At 44.1% G+C, this 17,550-nt stretch overlaps 2 protein-coding genes across 4 annotated transcripts in view; one reads left to right on the top strand and one right to left on the bottom strand.

Annotated features, from left to right (window-relative positions):
* Positions 1-1,415: 1,415 nt before the first annotated feature.
* Positions 1,416-14,349, bottom strand: TAF13 (TATA-box binding protein associated factor 13). The gene is made up of 4 exons (XM_069202717.1): positions 14,041-14,349; positions 10,674-10,752; positions 6,912-7,009; positions 1,416-2,119 (listed from the first exon to the last, which is right to left on the bottom strand). The coding sequence occupies exons 1-4, from the start codon at positions 14,065-14,067 to the stop codon at positions 1,949-1,951; spliced, it is 375 nt and encodes a 124-aa protein (XP_069058818.1). The 5' UTR covers positions 14,068-14,349; the 3' UTR covers positions 1,416-1,948.
* A 532-nt stretch (positions 14,350-14,881) lies between these two features.
* The window catches only part of NDC80 (NDC80 kinetochore complex component), a 131,639-nt gene continuing 128,970 nt past the window's right edge, over positions 14,882-17,550 (top strand). The window contains exon 1 of one of the 3 annotated variants that reach the window (XM_069202714.1): positions 14,882-15,005. The gene's annotated coding sequence lies outside the window, so the exon portion shown is untranslated. Of the gene's footprint in view, positions 15,006-15,026; positions 15,117-17,550 lie in introns of those variants that run through there. The other 2 variants (XM_069202715.1, XM_069202716.1) reach the window with 2 other exon arrangements.

The following is a 17,550-nucleotide window of genomic DNA, read 5'->3' as shown; positions in this document are numbered from 1 at the left end:
TGTGATGTTACTTTTGTTTTACACCACGTTGACACTATGATTTATCTGTCTGAAAGGTATATAACACTGACTCTGTATTTGGGATGTGACCCAGTCTTTCCCCGGTCTTTCTGCAGGCAGGCTTCATGATATATTCGCTACCGATTTTTACTTAGAATATGCTTAGAATTACTTCAGAGCCCTTTTCTTATTCTTAAGAGACAGTCAGTGGCGGCTGCCGCAAATGCAAATCTCAAGGGGAGAGGCGGGTGGGGGGAAGGGACGGAGACGCTCTGGGCCAGGGGTGCGACGCTCCATTGCCATGGAACCACCCCTGGAGAGAGTCCATAGGACTTTGTATTAGGAAATTTCACTACTGATGGATTACGAATTGAATTATCATTTGCCTTCTGTAATGTTTCTCTATTTTCTTTTAATAAACCATCATAGTTTGTACGTCTGACCTTGTCCTGTGTGGATTTTCCTGAGTGGATTTTTCCTGTGTGGGTTTTCCTGTAATTCAATCCCTGTGGCCCTCACCCTAAGGGATTCAATCCGTCCTATTGGCCCTTTTAATGGTGAAAAGCGGGGACACCCTCATGATGTAACCCTCAGTTTCACCTGCCTGATGTACAGCATCCTTACACCTGGTCTTGGATGTGCTATTTAAATAGGGTGCTCGGGGTGTCTCTGTGTACACTGCTGTGCTGCACCTTCACTACCAGAGTTTGCAGTGGGAAAGCTGTAGTCTATTCTGCCAATCTCCCATTCCCTCCTTCTGGCAGGACTCTGCCCTGCAAGCGCTGTGGACAAGCTGCATCTGCTGCTGTCTTCTCTGGAGGCCACCTTCAGCGTACTCTCGGGGAATGGATTTACTTCTCAGCTTTGTGTTAAAACTCAAAAGTAGTATCCCTTGAAGTGGAACTGTGTGCACCAGTAAGTATAATAAACTCAGAGCTACTCATGCCTGCTGGATTTCATCTTCTGCACCCCCTTTATATAACCCACCAGGTCTTCATTTATCTGGGCTTTCATCCACTGGCATGAGCCAGGAGTAGAAGTCTGCTCTTAGGTGCCCCTGCATAGGCACCACCGTGCTGCACATAACCTTCAGTGTTTTAGGATAACAGACCTGTAGTGTGCAAAAGGGATTTAATGTCCGGACTTCAAAGAGACATTAGTGTGGAACATGGGGCCACGGACCACTAGAGTCACTATGGAAACCTCCAGCTGTTATCATCAACACACTGATGCCTAGTGAGCGGGATCAACAACATGAAAGTGACCTAGAAGAGTCAGCATTTGTAGTTTTGGAGAACTTTAATTCACATAGTATTTTCTGAGTAAGCAGCGTCTGAATTATTATTATTTTTTTTTTAAACATGCACTTTCAGGATGCTTTTGTGTACCTGACACCAAATATGATTTTCGCTTACTTTTAAAAAGGGGGTAACGTTTATTCGTTATTCATAAATAAACAACACGGCAAACATTTTCGAGATAATATACACGTGCAATACATTCTTCAAACTATGACATGACTGAAAACAAGACAGTTGTTTTGCCCAAACCAAGTACTGATTGTGTATATTTGTACTGTTTGTAACAATCACTCTACAGGTAACAGGTCCTCAAACGTTTAGAGAGTTTAGGACACACAGAGGTATGTGGGTATGTCTGGTGATATGAAGGACTAAGGAAATACAAAAAAAAAAAATATATAGGAACCAACACATAAAACATCTCTCCTAATATGTGTACTCAAAGACACGTTGTCTTGAAATGTGTTCTCAGAATGAGAATAAACAAAAAGTACATGAGGCATCGGCCAGCACCTTTGCAATGGAGGTTTACCATAAGCACCTTAATTTATACTGCCCATTAAAGATTTTAAAAACGGTTGTGTCCTTTGCAAGAACCAAGAAGCGCATCGAGGCCACCCAGCAGGATGGGGTGCAGGGAGTGGCGATCACGAGCCATAGTTTGCCTCGTCAAAAGCTTTCCTGGCTCTTTTCAGTTCCTCATTCATCGTTAACAGGTCTTTAACTCTGGCAAACTTGCGAGGGTCCTTCCGGATCAAAAACACAATGTCCTCCACCTGCACTCGTCCCTGCCGCCCAATCGACATCGCCTTGTGGGTCTAATAATTGGAAACAAAAAAAAAGACACAAGAAAGGTAAATGTGTACGAGTTTGACTTGCGATTTATGAGCCTTTCTATGATTGGTGTCACATTATCCAATGAAAGGAGTGCCTTTGGGCGATGTGACATTATCCAATGAAAGGAGTGCCTTTGGGAAATGGTGTGGAGGTGTGTGTGACATTATCCGATGAAAGGAGTGCCTTTGGGCGATGTGACATTATCCGATGAAAGGAGTGCCTTTGGGAGATGGTGTGGAGGTGCGTGTGACATTATCCGATGAAAGGAGTGCCTTTGGGAGATGGTGTGGAGGTGCGTGTGACATTATCCGATTAAAGGAGTGCCTTTGGGAGATGGTGTGCAGGTGCGTGTGACATTATCCGATGAAAGGAGTGCCCTTGGGAGATGGTGTGCAGGTGCGTGTGACATTATCCGATGAAAGGAGTGCCTTTGGGAGATGGTGTGCAGGTGCGTGTGACATTATCCGATTAAAGGAGGGCCTTTGAGAGACGGTGTGCAGGTGCGTGTGACATTATCCGATGAAAGGAGGGCCTTTGGGAGATAGTGTGCAGGTGCGTGTGACATTATCCAATGAAAGGAGGGCCTTTGGGAGATGGTGTGGGGGTGCGTGTGACATTATCCAATGAAAGGAGTGCCTTTGAGAGACGGTGTGCAGGTGCGTGTGACATTATCCGATGAAAGGAGTGCCTTTGGGAGATGGTGTGGGGGTGCGTGTGACATTATCCAATGAAAGGAGTGCCTCTGAGAAACGGTGTGGAGGTTGGCTGGTGTGGGAGGAAGAGCTAGGAAATTAGTGGGAGTTGTATCAGTCTTTCTTTCCCATTATACGATTTAGCACTGCCAAGCTGCCCCCTTTATGCAAAGTGTGTGCCACCTTCAGCATCACTTTTTGCATTGTGGTGGTGTAGAATATTATTAATATCAGCAGCGTAGTACTTTTAAATGTGTTATGCAAGGCAAAACATTGGAAACATGCACACGAAATGGAGCTTTAAGGATTAGTAGTTATTTGGTCATCAGCTAGGAAAATGTAAGTTGAACAACTTTTCTATCTAGGAAATAAGCCTCTAGTTACCGTCTGTCCAGAAGTGATTGTTTAAATGTACAAATGTATCCCATGATAAGCACTATTGAAATATAGTTACTGCCTGCCAAATGAAACAACATTCTTAAATTATGCCTTTTACAGATGGCAAGCCAAGTCCATAACTGCTTCTACCAGTAACTAAACGTGTAATCACATACTCTATTATATCCATATCTGTATAACATGTCTATTTTGAACATATCTGTTGGAAAATGGATTATTGATATGGGCAGGTAAGTACCTACACTTAGCCCCACTAGGTCCACTAACCCCACTAGGTCCAGTCAGGTCTCAATAAATTAACCCCAGTTCAACCCTTGGTAGCCTGGCAATGAGCAACAAGGCTTAACTTAGGAGAAAAAGTGTGTAAAGCATTCAAGTATCACAAAACAGTAATAAAAAAACCCCCACAGAAAACAGTTTACAAATGCAAAACCAATTTATAAAAATAGGAGTATTTTATTTTTAATTTGACACCAAAACAAATAAAATCAGATAAAAGGAACAGGAGATATGAATTTTTAAAGACTTAATGTTTTTTAGCACACAGAAACTAAACGGCTATCTGGTCGCACCTCAACCGGGGCAAAATCAAAGTTTAAGGTTGACAGCAATGGAGCCCCCCCCCCCCCTCCCCCCCCACCGGCTACAGCAAGCGGAGGGCCTCGGTCAAAAGATTCCCTTCGGACCTAGTCTTTTTCTTGAAGATTTTCTTTAGCGGGACGAAGTCACCAATCCAATCCGACGTCCCTGGAGCCCCCTTCGGATACACGTCGTAGGAGACCTCGAAGAAGAATTATACTTTTGGACAGAGATGACTTTACAGGACGGAAATCTTTGTCTGGGCTGAAGCTGAATCTTGATCTGATGTCCCTGGAGCCCTCCTTGGATATGCTGCGTGGGAAGTCCCAGTCACCTTCTTACGTTCAGCCTTTGTCCCTTTTTTGGAGTTTTTTCCTTCCAACAGGGGTCGAACCTTCACAGCGAGCCAATTCGATGCAAGGTCGTCAGATTAGCTTTCCAGGAGCCCCCGGTGAAATCCTGGAAGTCTGTGGACCGGAGCTTTTCAGCGGGACAAACCTGCATGTCAGGCCGGGTCATGGTTGAGGTAAACCGGCTTGACTCACCTGGAGGGTCGTCCCTTTATGGAGCTTTTGACCAAAATTTTCCAATCCTCTGGATCTTCCTCCAGAAGGTCCACTAGGAGTCCACTGCTCACTCCAAGGTTCCAAAAGCTCAGAGTTGCTCCTTGAGAGCTAGAGCTCCAACTCCCAGAATGCACCTGGCTCAAACTTCAAAATGACCACTGGACAGTGGTCAGCTCCTTCAGGATTTGATGCAGGGGACTCTGGTTAGCTATATTTCACCTGCAGCAAGCAGGGAGTCCCTTCTTGAAGCAGTTGAAGTCAGGCAAAGTCCTTTTTGTGGTAAAGCCCAATGTGCAACAGGTGCAGACCCTTCAGAGTGCAGTCTCCAAATGCAGGCCAGGCGTCCAGAAGGGCAGTCCTTTTTCTCCTGGTGTTGTTCCTTGTAGGGTTCTGAGGTGTGAGTGCAGCTCAGCCAAATTGATCATTGCTCCTGGGGTGAAAAGCAGGGGTGAGGGGGCAACTGTCTAATCACAGACAGGCCACCACCCTCTTGGATGACCCCTTCCTGGAAAGTGTGGTTAAAAAAAAACAAAAAACAAAAAACAAAAACAAAAATCAATCCCGGGGAGCAACACTCTTTAAAAATCCAAAAGGTTGAAAACTACATTTTGGAGGTTAGGTCTGGCTGAGTCCACCCATTGGTGTGGCTAAAAATCATTAACACCCCACTTTCCTGCACTCTCTTAACCTAATCAAGAGGACACCTGGTTGTCTGGGTTTGCATTAAATGCAGGAGGTCCTGAGCTGCTCCAAATGTTATTCCCTCCTTTGAAGTCCAGTTTGGCTGCTCTCCCCCTCATCCTGTTTACTCCATCTGCTGAGGCAGATCTCCTCCCCAGGCACATTCTTTGTCTTCAGCCCAGGCAACTTCACACCTCATCAAAGCAGGCTGGCCAATCAGAGAAGGGCACTACAGAGCTGAAGTTTTCTAAAAATCTTTCCCTGAACTAGTTTTATTAAATCCAACACTGACAAGTTGTGTAATTTATTATAACAATCAGTTTAATACCAGACTTGAAATATCTGGCTCCTATTATAACTCTATTATTTAAAATAAAGTCTCCCCATTTTAGAGTATGGAGCCCCTACACTACATTAGGGGGGGGGGAGGGGAGCGGGGAAGGAAGGGGGAGAAACAAATTTGGCTATTTTCCCTCACCAGGGTTTATAAAATAAATTGTATAAGGTCGCTGCTTATACTTGCATAGCACCCAGCCATAGGGCCAACCTTAGGGGTGACTTACATGTACAAATAAGGTTGTTTAAGACTTTGGAAGTACTTTTAATTCCAAAGTCGAATTTGCATATAACTTTAGTTTGAAACAGCCAGCAATGCAGGCCTCCCTTTAAAACGACACTGAACACCTCAGCAGTGCACCTATGGGTGCACTACTTATGCTGGGGTCCCCAAACCTACATGCCCTACCATATACTAGGAACATTTAGGTAGGTTGGTACTGCCAATTATAATTAGCCATTTTACACAGAGCACTGGGACTGGTTAACAGTACCAAGGGCACAGTCAAGAGTCAGTAACCACCAGTATCCATCCAAACAGTTTGAGGGTGACCAGGGCAAAAAGGAGGACTTTCCTACAATATTTCAAGCGTATTTACTGTTCTGGTCTCCAACTCTTGAAGCGGCCAGACTCCCCACCAGCAAAAAAGTAAATAAATAAAGGTAGCTGCTGGAGGTATGTTACACATTTCCTAGAATATCTAGGCCCAGCGAAGACAGGTTTTCCAATTTAAAAACCAAGCCATGTTCCTCAAGGGCAGGCATTACATGGCAAAGAACTGCTGGGCAATAATCTATTTTAAGACTTGAGAGCCTATGTGTCCAAAGGGTTCTGCTAACATTTGGACAGCAATTAAGTACTGCTGCACCTTTTACTAAGAAAATAGTGTGCCATCTGGCAGCAATCAAAGTTGCTTGTGGCAGAACAAATTCTGATTTCTAGTGCCTATTCAGAGACCGAAGGATTGTGTTCAATTGATCACAGAATAAACAAAGGGCATCTCCGGTTCACCCTGTGATGAGTGCATGCAAACCAAGAATGACTGCTTGTAATCTCAATGAGGGTGTAATCTTTGTGTTTTTTCCAAGATAAACGTGAGGAAATTTAAAGAGCACCTGAACTGGACCTCTCACCCAGGACCTCCTAACCTTCAGGAAACGACTCAAGACCTGGCTATTCAAGCAGTAGCAACCCCCCCCCCACTCCTTCCCAGCGCCTTGAGACCCTAACGGGTGAGTAGCGCGCTTAACAAGTGATTGATTGAACTGTTCATTTAGGAAATATGGCCTCTGTATTCCAATTAAAGTTATTTTGAGAGTACCGGAGGCCCCCTTTCTATTGAAAGTTTGACCTGGTAATGTTTAGCAAAAACACAAATGAATTCCATGTCAAAGGGAGAGAGGATGGCATGCTCAGTGCTGGCTCTTTACAAAACAACAATAATGGAATCAGAGAGAACACAGAAACAAAGGGAAAATATCAGACAATTGGCACGGTCAGAACTACATACTCTACTCACCATTTCAGTGATAAACTCAATCACCAGATCCTCTAAGATATCCACAGACTCTGTGTAGGGGTTCTGGTCATCCCCAAATCCATACATCATACAGCGCACTAAAGTAAGACGATAAGGGATGTCAATAATGAAGCAGCTTTCACATCACTCAGTACTGAAATCACAACACTGCTGAACACCAAAACACACCACACATACTACCCTTCGGCAAAACAGCAACTGAGAACTTTAAACATGCATTCAACACTGTCCAAATGTACAATTAAGTGGTACTTGCTATAATCAGTTATCATCCACACATATGCATCTGCTGAGCAATGGCAAAGTCCCAGTGGAGAGGATCTGTACATAAATAACATTCTAGCTTGCTGGGGTAAATTTCAGGGTAAAAAACTAAATTTAAAAAAAAGCACACAGAAAAGACATTGATGCCCACAAACAAATTTTTGAAAATATGCTTGAAAACTGTGCAAGAAAAATTGGAAAATGTAGGTCTTCTAATAAATTCTAGCAAGCGATTCCAATCCTGAAAGGCATTTTAAAAAGTAACTGCTTATAGGCAGAATCAAGTATTGATTTAGGATGGTAATGAACGCCAATATACTGTGTATTTCATCCTCCCCAAGTCTCAAGCACCAAATAATTTTAAAGGAACAACTACAAAATAAATGTCACTTGTAATGCAAACCTTTCACCAAAGCTGCAATAAGTAGTTGCTTGTTTTCTGTTTGTGTGACCGGAAAACTATTATTTCTCAAGAGGAAACTTAAAAGACACTCTGGTGATACCAGGCAGATATGTCTTCCTACACTCCAGCTCACGTGTCAGCAAATCTCATAGTGCTTACAAGTAAGGATGCTAAACGCAGTGATAAAACGTAATATTCAAATTCAACGTTCCATTACTTTTTTGCTTTTTACACACTCCACACCCTTTGCAAAAACCAAGATGCCATATTGGAAACATGTAACAGCACATTTCATGTCGTTAAAGAACTGAACATGCTGTGCTCTAAAAAGCAGTGGAAGCAGACAACAACCCAACTGACTTTCAAAAACGAGTTACCCCAGTTTGCATCCCGAGTGGTTTTTATCCTGTTCAATGAGGCCAGGTGTAGGTTAGCACCCACTGTGGAGGCTGGGAGAAACCCACACTTTAGGAGGGGGGGGGCTGTATTAGAAAACCCGCCCTAAGAATACCATTAGTTGCTACTGTTGTCACTCGCATTTGCGATCCTCCGATTGCTTAGCTCCCATAGGCTTCCCTTCCTTTCTGGTGTTAGCTTATAACAGAGGCATATGCTTCTTATGTTGATTTCACCGTATCTGCGGTTTTGATTAAGACTTGAGTTGCAGACACCCACAACCGTGCCACTCTACGCTAATCCACTCTGCCACTTCACACCACTCTATGCCACTCCACATGACACTTTACGCCACTTCACTCCACTCTGTCACTCTACCCCACTGTGTGCCTCTCCATGACACACAATGCCACGCTGTGCCATTTCACTTTAGCCTACGCCATTCCACGCCATTCTACTGTATGCCACTACACATCAATCCACTGTACACTGCTATACACTATGCCACTGTATTCTATGCCACTCCACTCTAAACCAAACTAATCTACACCCCTCCATTCCAGTCTAGGCCACTCCACATACCTCCACGCCACTCTATGCTGCTCTAGGGCACTCCACTTCACACCACCCTACTCTATGCCATTCCACTCCCTCTACACCACGCCTCCAACTTTTAGGTATGCTGAACAGCAGCCATGTTGTTATACAGGGCTAAAAGATCAGGGCATTTACGTGGAACATTGTCACAAACTGGGTCCATCCTCCTATAGTACTATATTCATAGAAAGCAAAGCTCTAAGGCTGGATCATTCGTTTACAGATCTGGGTTACAAGAAAAATAACTAGGTGGACGCTCAACATGATTTTGTTACAGACACAGGCACCCTAGAATAGCGCTTCAATATCTATCTTATATACTTCAAATATGTGGGACTTAAGCAGGGCCTGCTTCACCCGCACTTTGCAGGAAGTGGTCATCAGGAGGGAGGGCACCCAGTAGCTCATTGGCCATCAACCGCATCCCACCGTGCAGGTATTTTCTGAGCATAGAAAGGGCATCCCTGGAACCAGAACTCAGATCTTGATGGACTGGAGAAGAGCACCAAAGAAGGACTGTCCTGTTGCATCAAGGAACAGTCAAACAGAGGCTGGAATGCAGCTACTGAACTTGGGAGCTAGGAGATGAGAAGGGACTGTGCCTGGTGTGTCCTGCTCATGGTAAAGTCATCTCCAGAACCCAGTTGAAGCAAGAATCGCCAATGGTCAGTTGCCTGACCTCCTGTTCACAGCACAGGGCCACAACAACTGAAGAAGCCAGCCTGGTGGAGCGAGTTGGTAACCTAAATCTTCAATGTGTCCTTTCTTGTTGCTGTGCGGCACAGAGACCAGGACCTGATGCTCAACGTTGCACCCAACTGGGCTTTTCTTCCCAAATAGCAAATCTATCAAAGACCTGTTATTTTATATTTACAAGTCTTAACCACCAGTATAATCACACTACTATTTCTCTGTTATATGGGATACAACTGGCTCACAGCTAGGTTATTGCAATGTGCTGTACTTGACTGTATTCATTTACAGGCTTCAACAGCTATAACTCATTCAAAATCTGGCAGCCTGACTAGTCATAGGACTCCCTAGATGGTCACTAGTGTCAGACCACTTAAAACAACTACATTGGCTACCGATCGAAGGAAGGAGAAAATTCTAAACTCTGTATTTGCCACAAAGTGTTAAAAGGGACACGCCTCAAGCTCTTAGAAAGGATTATCAGCTTGTATAAACAAAGCCAAAAACTACAATTTGGTACAGAAGGACGCCTGGAGGTTACTAGAATAAAGAAAGTCAGAAATTGCGACTGTGCCTTTTCTGTGGTACCGTCAACACGGTTGAACTCACTACCCGTGTTTACGTCTGACGGAAGACATTAGTACCTTTAGGAAAGGATTAAAAACATGATATTCTACAATATTGAGACACTCACTTTTAAGTTTGCAATTACTCCTTAGGAGCTCTTTTCAGTGCTAGGATGCCCATTTGGATAACAGAATGCTTTATAAAACTGTGAATAGATCAAAATGTTGAATAGAACGAACTTTCCAGGCACCATTCATGGGAGGAACCATACTGACCCAACGATCTATGTCTATCAAGCAGAGAGTGCTCTGAGGGCAATATATGTGGCAGGCACTTGAAAAGGCAAACCTGCTCTGCAGTTTCCTTGTCAAGGGCTCGGCATTTCACCTCCATTACTTGTACCTATTGCTTCCCTTTTTAACAAGTACAATACATTAATGCTTCACTCTAGCACTGGCAGGCTGTAGCTTGGCTAGGATTACTGTGGTAAATAACCCACATTAACACGGAAGCTTTCTTCACAAAGTGTAGTTTATTCGACCTAAGCGTTACTCGAGCTCCCTTCACGCGCCCGCACTTATATTACAATTACAAATTGGGAAATGCAGCCAGAAATCAGGCACAGTTGCATATCCCTGCCGGCAGCAGGCACAGAAACAAAGCGACTTAGGTAATCCAGTTAAACATGACCTGCAAACAAAATGCCACGTGGAAAGTTGCAAATATCACACCCTTGAAAGGTCAGCAAGGCGTGAGCCAGAGAAAGCAGATAGGATACCAGTAAAAAGGAAAATGCAGTGGCCAGGACTGCTGAAACATACATTCTTTGGAGAAGAGTCTCTTCCTTCGCCCCTGACCGCCATCAGCGCCTCCGCCTGTGTCTTCATTGTCGTCATCGAACTAGCACAAGGCAAAGAAGCAAACTGAGATTAAAGACTGAACATTCTACACGTAACACAGGAACATATAAGTGAAAGTACATCATATGGGTGGTTCTTGAAAGTGCCTATTACATCAGGGCACTACACAATGAGGCTCTGGTAATGGTGTGGGGGACGGATGTAGTTTTGCTACACTCATTACACAGCATGATAATGGGGAATGAAGCTTGAATAATGATACACGGTTAGGACAGAGGGCAGTTGGGCTACAATCATTACATCAAGTCAACTGGGAATGGAGTGCTAGTAATGGTGCAGATTGTGGTACAGAGTGCAGGTTCACAACACTGTCTCATTACTGCAGGGCACGAGCGTTAGCTCTCTTGTCAGCCTCACGTTTTCAAGAAAATAAACAATATAAATACACACACAGGTTTTCGGTCAATCCTCTTTACTGATTGGCCTGTTTCACTGCGTTCATAATTTGCTACCATCCTCTATAGAAAGAAGCATGTCAGTCTACCGAAGTAATTGGCTGTTCAGCAGTGTGAGTGATAGCATTTATTTAGATTATACGTGCATAGCGCCTGAAAAGTAGTGCTGAGTTTTTTTTTTATTTTCACTGCAAGCATATGTTTTCAACGTATTGACAGCAGCATTTTTACTTTTAAGCTTTAGGTTTGCATTGCATATGCTAGTAAAAGGAAAAAAGTTAAAAAAGATCACTAGAAAAGTCTCTAAGATTTTTGGTGTTCAATTTTTCAAACAAGTATTACCCATTATAACTAATAGGGAACATCAACTTTCCGATAATATAACTTTCATTGCCCTAAATTAGATGGACAATATTTCATTTTTATTATTGGGTGACATTTCAAAAAAATAAGAAAAATTGGAATAAGGACACCAGAACGCACGTTATGTAAATAAATATTTCAACCTCTTTGGCAGGTAATAACCATTTGTTTTTAATTGTACAGTGTTAGGAACAAGCTTTGGATGCGGTCCATTCCCTTAAAAATAAAAAAAGGATTCAAAAGTAACAAATACACGCATTGCAAGCACATAAGTTTAAGGACCGTAGGCAAGCTATTTTCTGAAGTTTCCTTGGTGCTCTGTGGGAGAACTTTGCAACATAATACTTTAGAGACCTATAACAGGTGCTCATTTTCAAAACTGGCACTGCTCAGGGTTTTCATTGTTGCTGGCCCTGGTCACAAGTATTGCCCGATTGATCACTGAGAAACGAGTTACATGAATAATAAAACTAACTTCATTGAAACGGTGGGTTCAGTAAAGACATGAGTGTGCCAGCAGCCCCACATGAACCACCCGCTTGTCGCTCCCCTCCTTGTTACATTACCACAGATGCCATCCTTATCTGCAACTGACACACACCGCCCATTTCATACTACTCTAAGAGGTCCCTGAAGGCTGCCACGTGCATCACAGTGGTTGGCAGCCAAAAATAGCATTAGAACCTATTCCAATGTTAACAAGAGCCTCCGCCTCACTTCACGTCTTCTACAAGAAGCTGAAGAGCTGCCTTTTTGAGGAGTCTCAGGATTTGGCTACTGGAAACAAACTACATGCGACTCAAAAGCTCTAATCAGAGTGAAGCCGGTTTGGGTTGCTTGTGTTCTGGTTCAGAGAGAACTTGGCAGTTCAGGCTGGACTGTTCCTACTGGAGCAGGATCAAGTCTTATTTGCATATGGCTGGGTCTAATCTGAGGCCTGGTGGGCAAAAGGGCAATGGGTTGGAATGCTACTCTGAGCGACTGCCAGTGCTTAGACTTATTAAAGCATACTCCAATCACCTTTTGTGTGTTTATTGGCAAGACTACCACATGCTCAACCTAGTGATAGTGCGCTTTACAAATGTGCATAACATAAGCAAAAACAGAGCCCTTATTCTCCTTTGTGGGAAAGTATGAAACATTGTAGCGTTGTTCAAGGGTCATTACCCAGCACCACGTTATGGCCTATAGACTGCACTGCAGAACAGTGCCTGCCCACGATAAACAATGACCTAAAACTAATCAGTGACAACTATTCCCACCTTGACATCAAATATGTTTGTCTGTGGCTCCCATCTGAATCTTCCTTGCGGCAGGGCCCTTCTTCTCCTTATTGAATCGTTCTACTTGTCCCTGCCCTATAGACACCCCTTGCATCCCCTCTCACAGTATTTAACCGCATTTCTCACACACCATGTGCAACAGGAGAAGCAGGTGGACTGGGATGCTTTAAGCAGCCCTGTGGGATGTCTCTCTTGCAGCCGTGCATTTTGTGAGCATAAGCTGCACAGAAGTGCCTATGAGAGTAAAACATTTCTTTACAACGTCACTGAGACGAGGAAAGAGCTGCAGCTTGGAAGCTAAAAGAAAATGAACACCTACAGTAAAACAGCCAGGAGACCGGCAAATAACCTGCTGTAAATCCTCTATTGGTACTTGACATGGACAGCGTTACCCTGACTGACTATACAGGGTCAGCCTGGCCTATACGACAATAATGCTGTGCTCTATGGGCTGGTCTGACAGGTTAGCGTGTGGGCCAGAACTCTGGCTGTTTGTGGGTCTGTTGATGGTCTGGAGGGCCAGTTTATACTGTTGATTTCCGTGATATCAAAAGAAACCTTGCTTGTGCAGTCACTAGTGTAACGCCATCTGTGTATATAAAAAAAAAAAAAAAAAAAAAAAAAAAAAAAGGGAAGAGGAAAATTTAGTTGTTTTTACATCCACAAATTGAGGCGAGTGGCTGCTCATGCTCCCACAGAACACCCAATCTGTTTGTAGGATCAATTTCTGGAGGCGGCGAGCCACAAAATGCTCCCCTAATGAGGCTGAACACTTTGGATCATCAAGACCTTCATTTAAGGCATTGGAGTAGTACTGAGCTATACACACTGATAAAGGCACAGAGTTGATGTGGCCCTTTTAGAGCCACGCAACCGCTTACCTTATTCACTACCACTGCAGCCTCTTGGAGGCTTACACGATATAAGAAACCCTCCAATTTAAGAGCAGGCTGACCCTACCACAAGCTCAAATTCAAGCAGTCTTCTATCCCCTGCAAAACACTTTTACTGCAGGGTTTTAGAAGTTCAAACTGCTCCAATTTGCAGACATGGTCCTCTTTTTAGCTTTCTAGTTCACCAATAGGGGCAACTTTTATTTTGGTGCCCAGGGCTATCTTCTGTCTCAGTTCGACCCCGCTGACCACACGGTCAGTCTGTCCCTGCCTGAGACACCCACAGGACAAGATCCCACTTCATCAACCACACAGGCCTATTAAAATCACTCACGGTCTGATCCTCGTCCTCATCAGCCATTAGATCTTTTGGTTTCCAGTTTTTTGTGCCAAATACAATCGCTTCCGGTGTAAAGAGAAGTCCAAACAAGCCCAGCCCTTAAAAAGACACACGCGGGCTACGCGACTTAATAACCACCGTTGGTCACTGCAACCAATTCCTGTCCTAGGGAGCTATGACGGCAGAGAACATTTACTGCCGCACCACTGACAGCAAATTAACGATAATGCTCCTGCCACGAATAACCATAAATAACACACACGCAGCACCGCGCGTCTTGACGCTAGTTATACTGTCATCGTGTTTACTCTGTGCATTTGTGTTTTCTTTGTTCTTATTGGACACAAAGGATTTTTGCCTTCATCCCATTGGTTCAGTGATAATAAACGCGTTTATTCCATTGGACAATTAGGTACTCTGCCGTCATCCGATTGATCGAGGGCTCCTAATGCTCATTGGGTGCCCTCTAGATCACCTGGAAAGAACTCAACAGCTTGTTTTAACTGAGTTCGTAATTTACTATACACACCAACTCCTGACTGCCCTAAGGGTTGTTTTTTTCTATATATATTTTACACCACGTAGCAAAGATTTCGCCTCACCCGATGTATAAATAGAATATGACCCCATGGGTGCTTCAATAAAAGAGACTCCCGGAAGGGGAATGGTGTTTCAGTCCCTTCTTTGTTTCCACAGCCTGGGTTGGATCAGATGCCTTTGACCCGCAGGGAGGCGGAGCTAACTCGTGCGTTACGTCATTATCCGTTTTTTTCTCACAGCTGGCAGTTTTGAAACCAGAGGCGTAATGGGACTGGGCGTGGTTTCGATGTCGCCAGACAGAGCCGATTGGCGGAGCCTGGCGGACCGCTCTGCTCGGATTGGTGGGTGCTAGTGAAGCAGGCGGCGGTTGGCTGGTAGTGGCGCGCGCATTTTGTATGGCGTCTACAGGACTTTATACAGTGAGTACTTCCCAGACATATTTTTGGGCTGGGTTGTTCGGTTGATGGCGGTGGACGGCAGAAGGCGAGCAGTCCGCGACTGCTTAAAGCATGCTAGGTCTTTCTGAAACAGTTGGTGTTCAATACATTTTTGCTTGTGGTCCTCTGCACTGTGTGCACCTATCTCTTGAGCCGCCACCTGTACCCACCGGTTTAGGATCTTTCTAAGGCTTGGGGGAGATGCCTGTGATAGACCGGGTGAAGAAGTGGTTGGAGTGTGCATTCCTGGTTCAGAGGGTAGGGGCTGGGCATGCCTTGCAGGGGAGGATCAGCCACCCACCCTCTGATCCGTGAGGTGGGGAGAGTGGAAGGGATAATTTAAAGGTGACAGAGGTGACCAGGAAACTTCAGTTTTCAACTTCTGACCATTTCTTTTGCAAGTAAATACACTGGGGTGCGTTCCAACGATTGATTGGATGGAATCAAGCGAATCCTCGCCTATCTACAGTGCACCTGTTTATTTAATTAAATCAGGACTGGGAAACTGCAGTTCCTGGAGTCACCTAATCTCTTACAAGCACCCCAGGCCATGTGTGACTCCTTCATTGAGTCCTGTCTTTTTGGGGTCGAGCCTGCACATCACTTGCGAGACAATGTTGTATACAGAAAAGGGCTTGGAGCCCTCCCATGCTTAGCATTTGTGTGTTGCAGCAGCGTCACTTCATTCCAGCGTCCCTAATTGGCTAAATCATCCGAAACGTTGCTTCCGGTGCTTGCAGTGGAGCACTGGCCAAGCACAAATTAATGAAACCTAATCAGTGCTCGTCCGGTGCTCCAGACGCAATTTAGGTTCTATTTTTTTTTTCTTTAGGTTACCTCGGCCCGTGTTCTGATGTATGTGTGCAGCTGATGTTTGCAACCAGTGTTACTGCTTTTAGTTCCCACATAGTTTCTCTGTGTGCTGTCCCCTTTGCGCCACCCCCTACCTCGTCCTTATTAAATATTCATTCTGAGCACCCCTGCTTCGAGCTAGGTCCTGCCCACCACCATCACTGCAGAGTGCCACTTCTGTTTCCAGGCTGACTCCTCTACTTCTACAACCCAACTAAGGGACAGTATCGCCACAGAGGCTGCCAAGAGGGTTGTAAGTGCAGCTAGTGTTACTGCAGTGATGTCGGGAGTTCCATTTGTGTAATTTTTTGATGCGATGGGCTATACTGTCCCAGCCACCGCACCCACCTCTCCATGGGGCAGACTTCCTCCTCATGTCTTCCCTTACGCCTTGTTGACAACAGCTCAGGCTTGACTATTCGTGAGTAAATGCTCTCAGAATGCTCTCTGATTAGACGCAAATGTTTGCAGAAGCTGTACGCAAGGGTGGTGATTCTTTGCTTTCAAAATAAAATGTTAGAAAAAAATGCAAGTAGGAAAACATTTTTTTGCTACTATGAAAGTTTAGGTGCTATTTCTTTGAAATGTCATTTAGTAAAATGTGTTGATGCATGCTAGTATTGACCCCAAAAATATTCCTAATGTAAAATCAGTGTAACCACTTTCAACAAGATTATGGGAAGCATGTAAATAAACAAGCACTGACAAAGCCAACCAAGCCAACATTTTTTTGTGAGTCTTTTGGTTTTGCCGATGTATGTCTTGTTTTGACATAGCTTTTGTAACACTTTATTGTGGGAGCTGCCAGGCCCTCACCATTGTAACAAACGCTGGCAAACAGAAAAAACGTTTTTTGGTCTCAAAAACACATTGCCACCAGTGGCATAACAAAGGCCCCCTCATCACAGCACCTACCACGAGGGAGGGAGGGGGGGGGGGGGTTCCAATTTCGTTATACCACTGATTACCACAATAGTTCCTGGCACTGAATGAAACTACTTTGCATGCCAATATGCTCCTTGTGGAAGAGAAGAATGCGACCACTCATAGTAAAGCCAGCCGATGGAAGGAGAAAAATAGAAGTTTAAGACATTTGGTTTTTATTTGTTAGGTGTGCAGACTTAAAGGCATTCCAGCCCTGGAACTATTGCTTACAGCTTCCTCCAGCATGTAGATCTGCGGAAAGGTGACAAAATAAGTAAATTACTATAGTAGGGATTGAAATTGCAAGCATTCAAGCCCTCCTATAGTAGTACCCCTGACATAATCAGAGAAGTTACTATCAGAGCTCTTACATAATGAGATTGCTGCCATAATTTGTTGGCGCACTACATGACACCAAAGGGACAAAGTAAATTTTTGTTACAGGACGAATACATTTCAGAAGCAACCTGTCCCATGGACAAGTAGATATTTTATTACATTTCCCACCCCTGTTTTAAAATATTTTATTTTCATCACACAGAAGTACAAAGAATGGGCTTTTACAACTACTGAAATATATTTGGAAATGTTTGTGCATTTGACTTGGCTATTAAAAAGGGTCACGTAGTTGGCCTTTTTTCAGTGTTTATAGCTCAGTGCTGCTCCATTGTCTTCAATGAAGATCTTAATGTTCCAAAATTTTCAGGCTCACAAGGGGAGCATTCTGTAGCTGGCCACCTCCAGAAATTGA

This window comes from Pleurodeles waltl, chromosome 8 (assembly GCF_031143425.1).
Source record: "Pleurodeles waltl isolate 20211129_DDA chromosome 8, aPleWal1.hap1.20221129, whole genome shotgun sequence".
Classification (NCBI taxonomy): Eukaryota; Metazoa; Chordata; class Amphibia; order Caudata; family Salamandridae; genus Pleurodeles; species Pleurodeles waltl.
The sequence above is the reverse complement of the archived record's forward strand: the minus strand, read 5'-3'. Positions and strand labels throughout refer to the sequence as shown.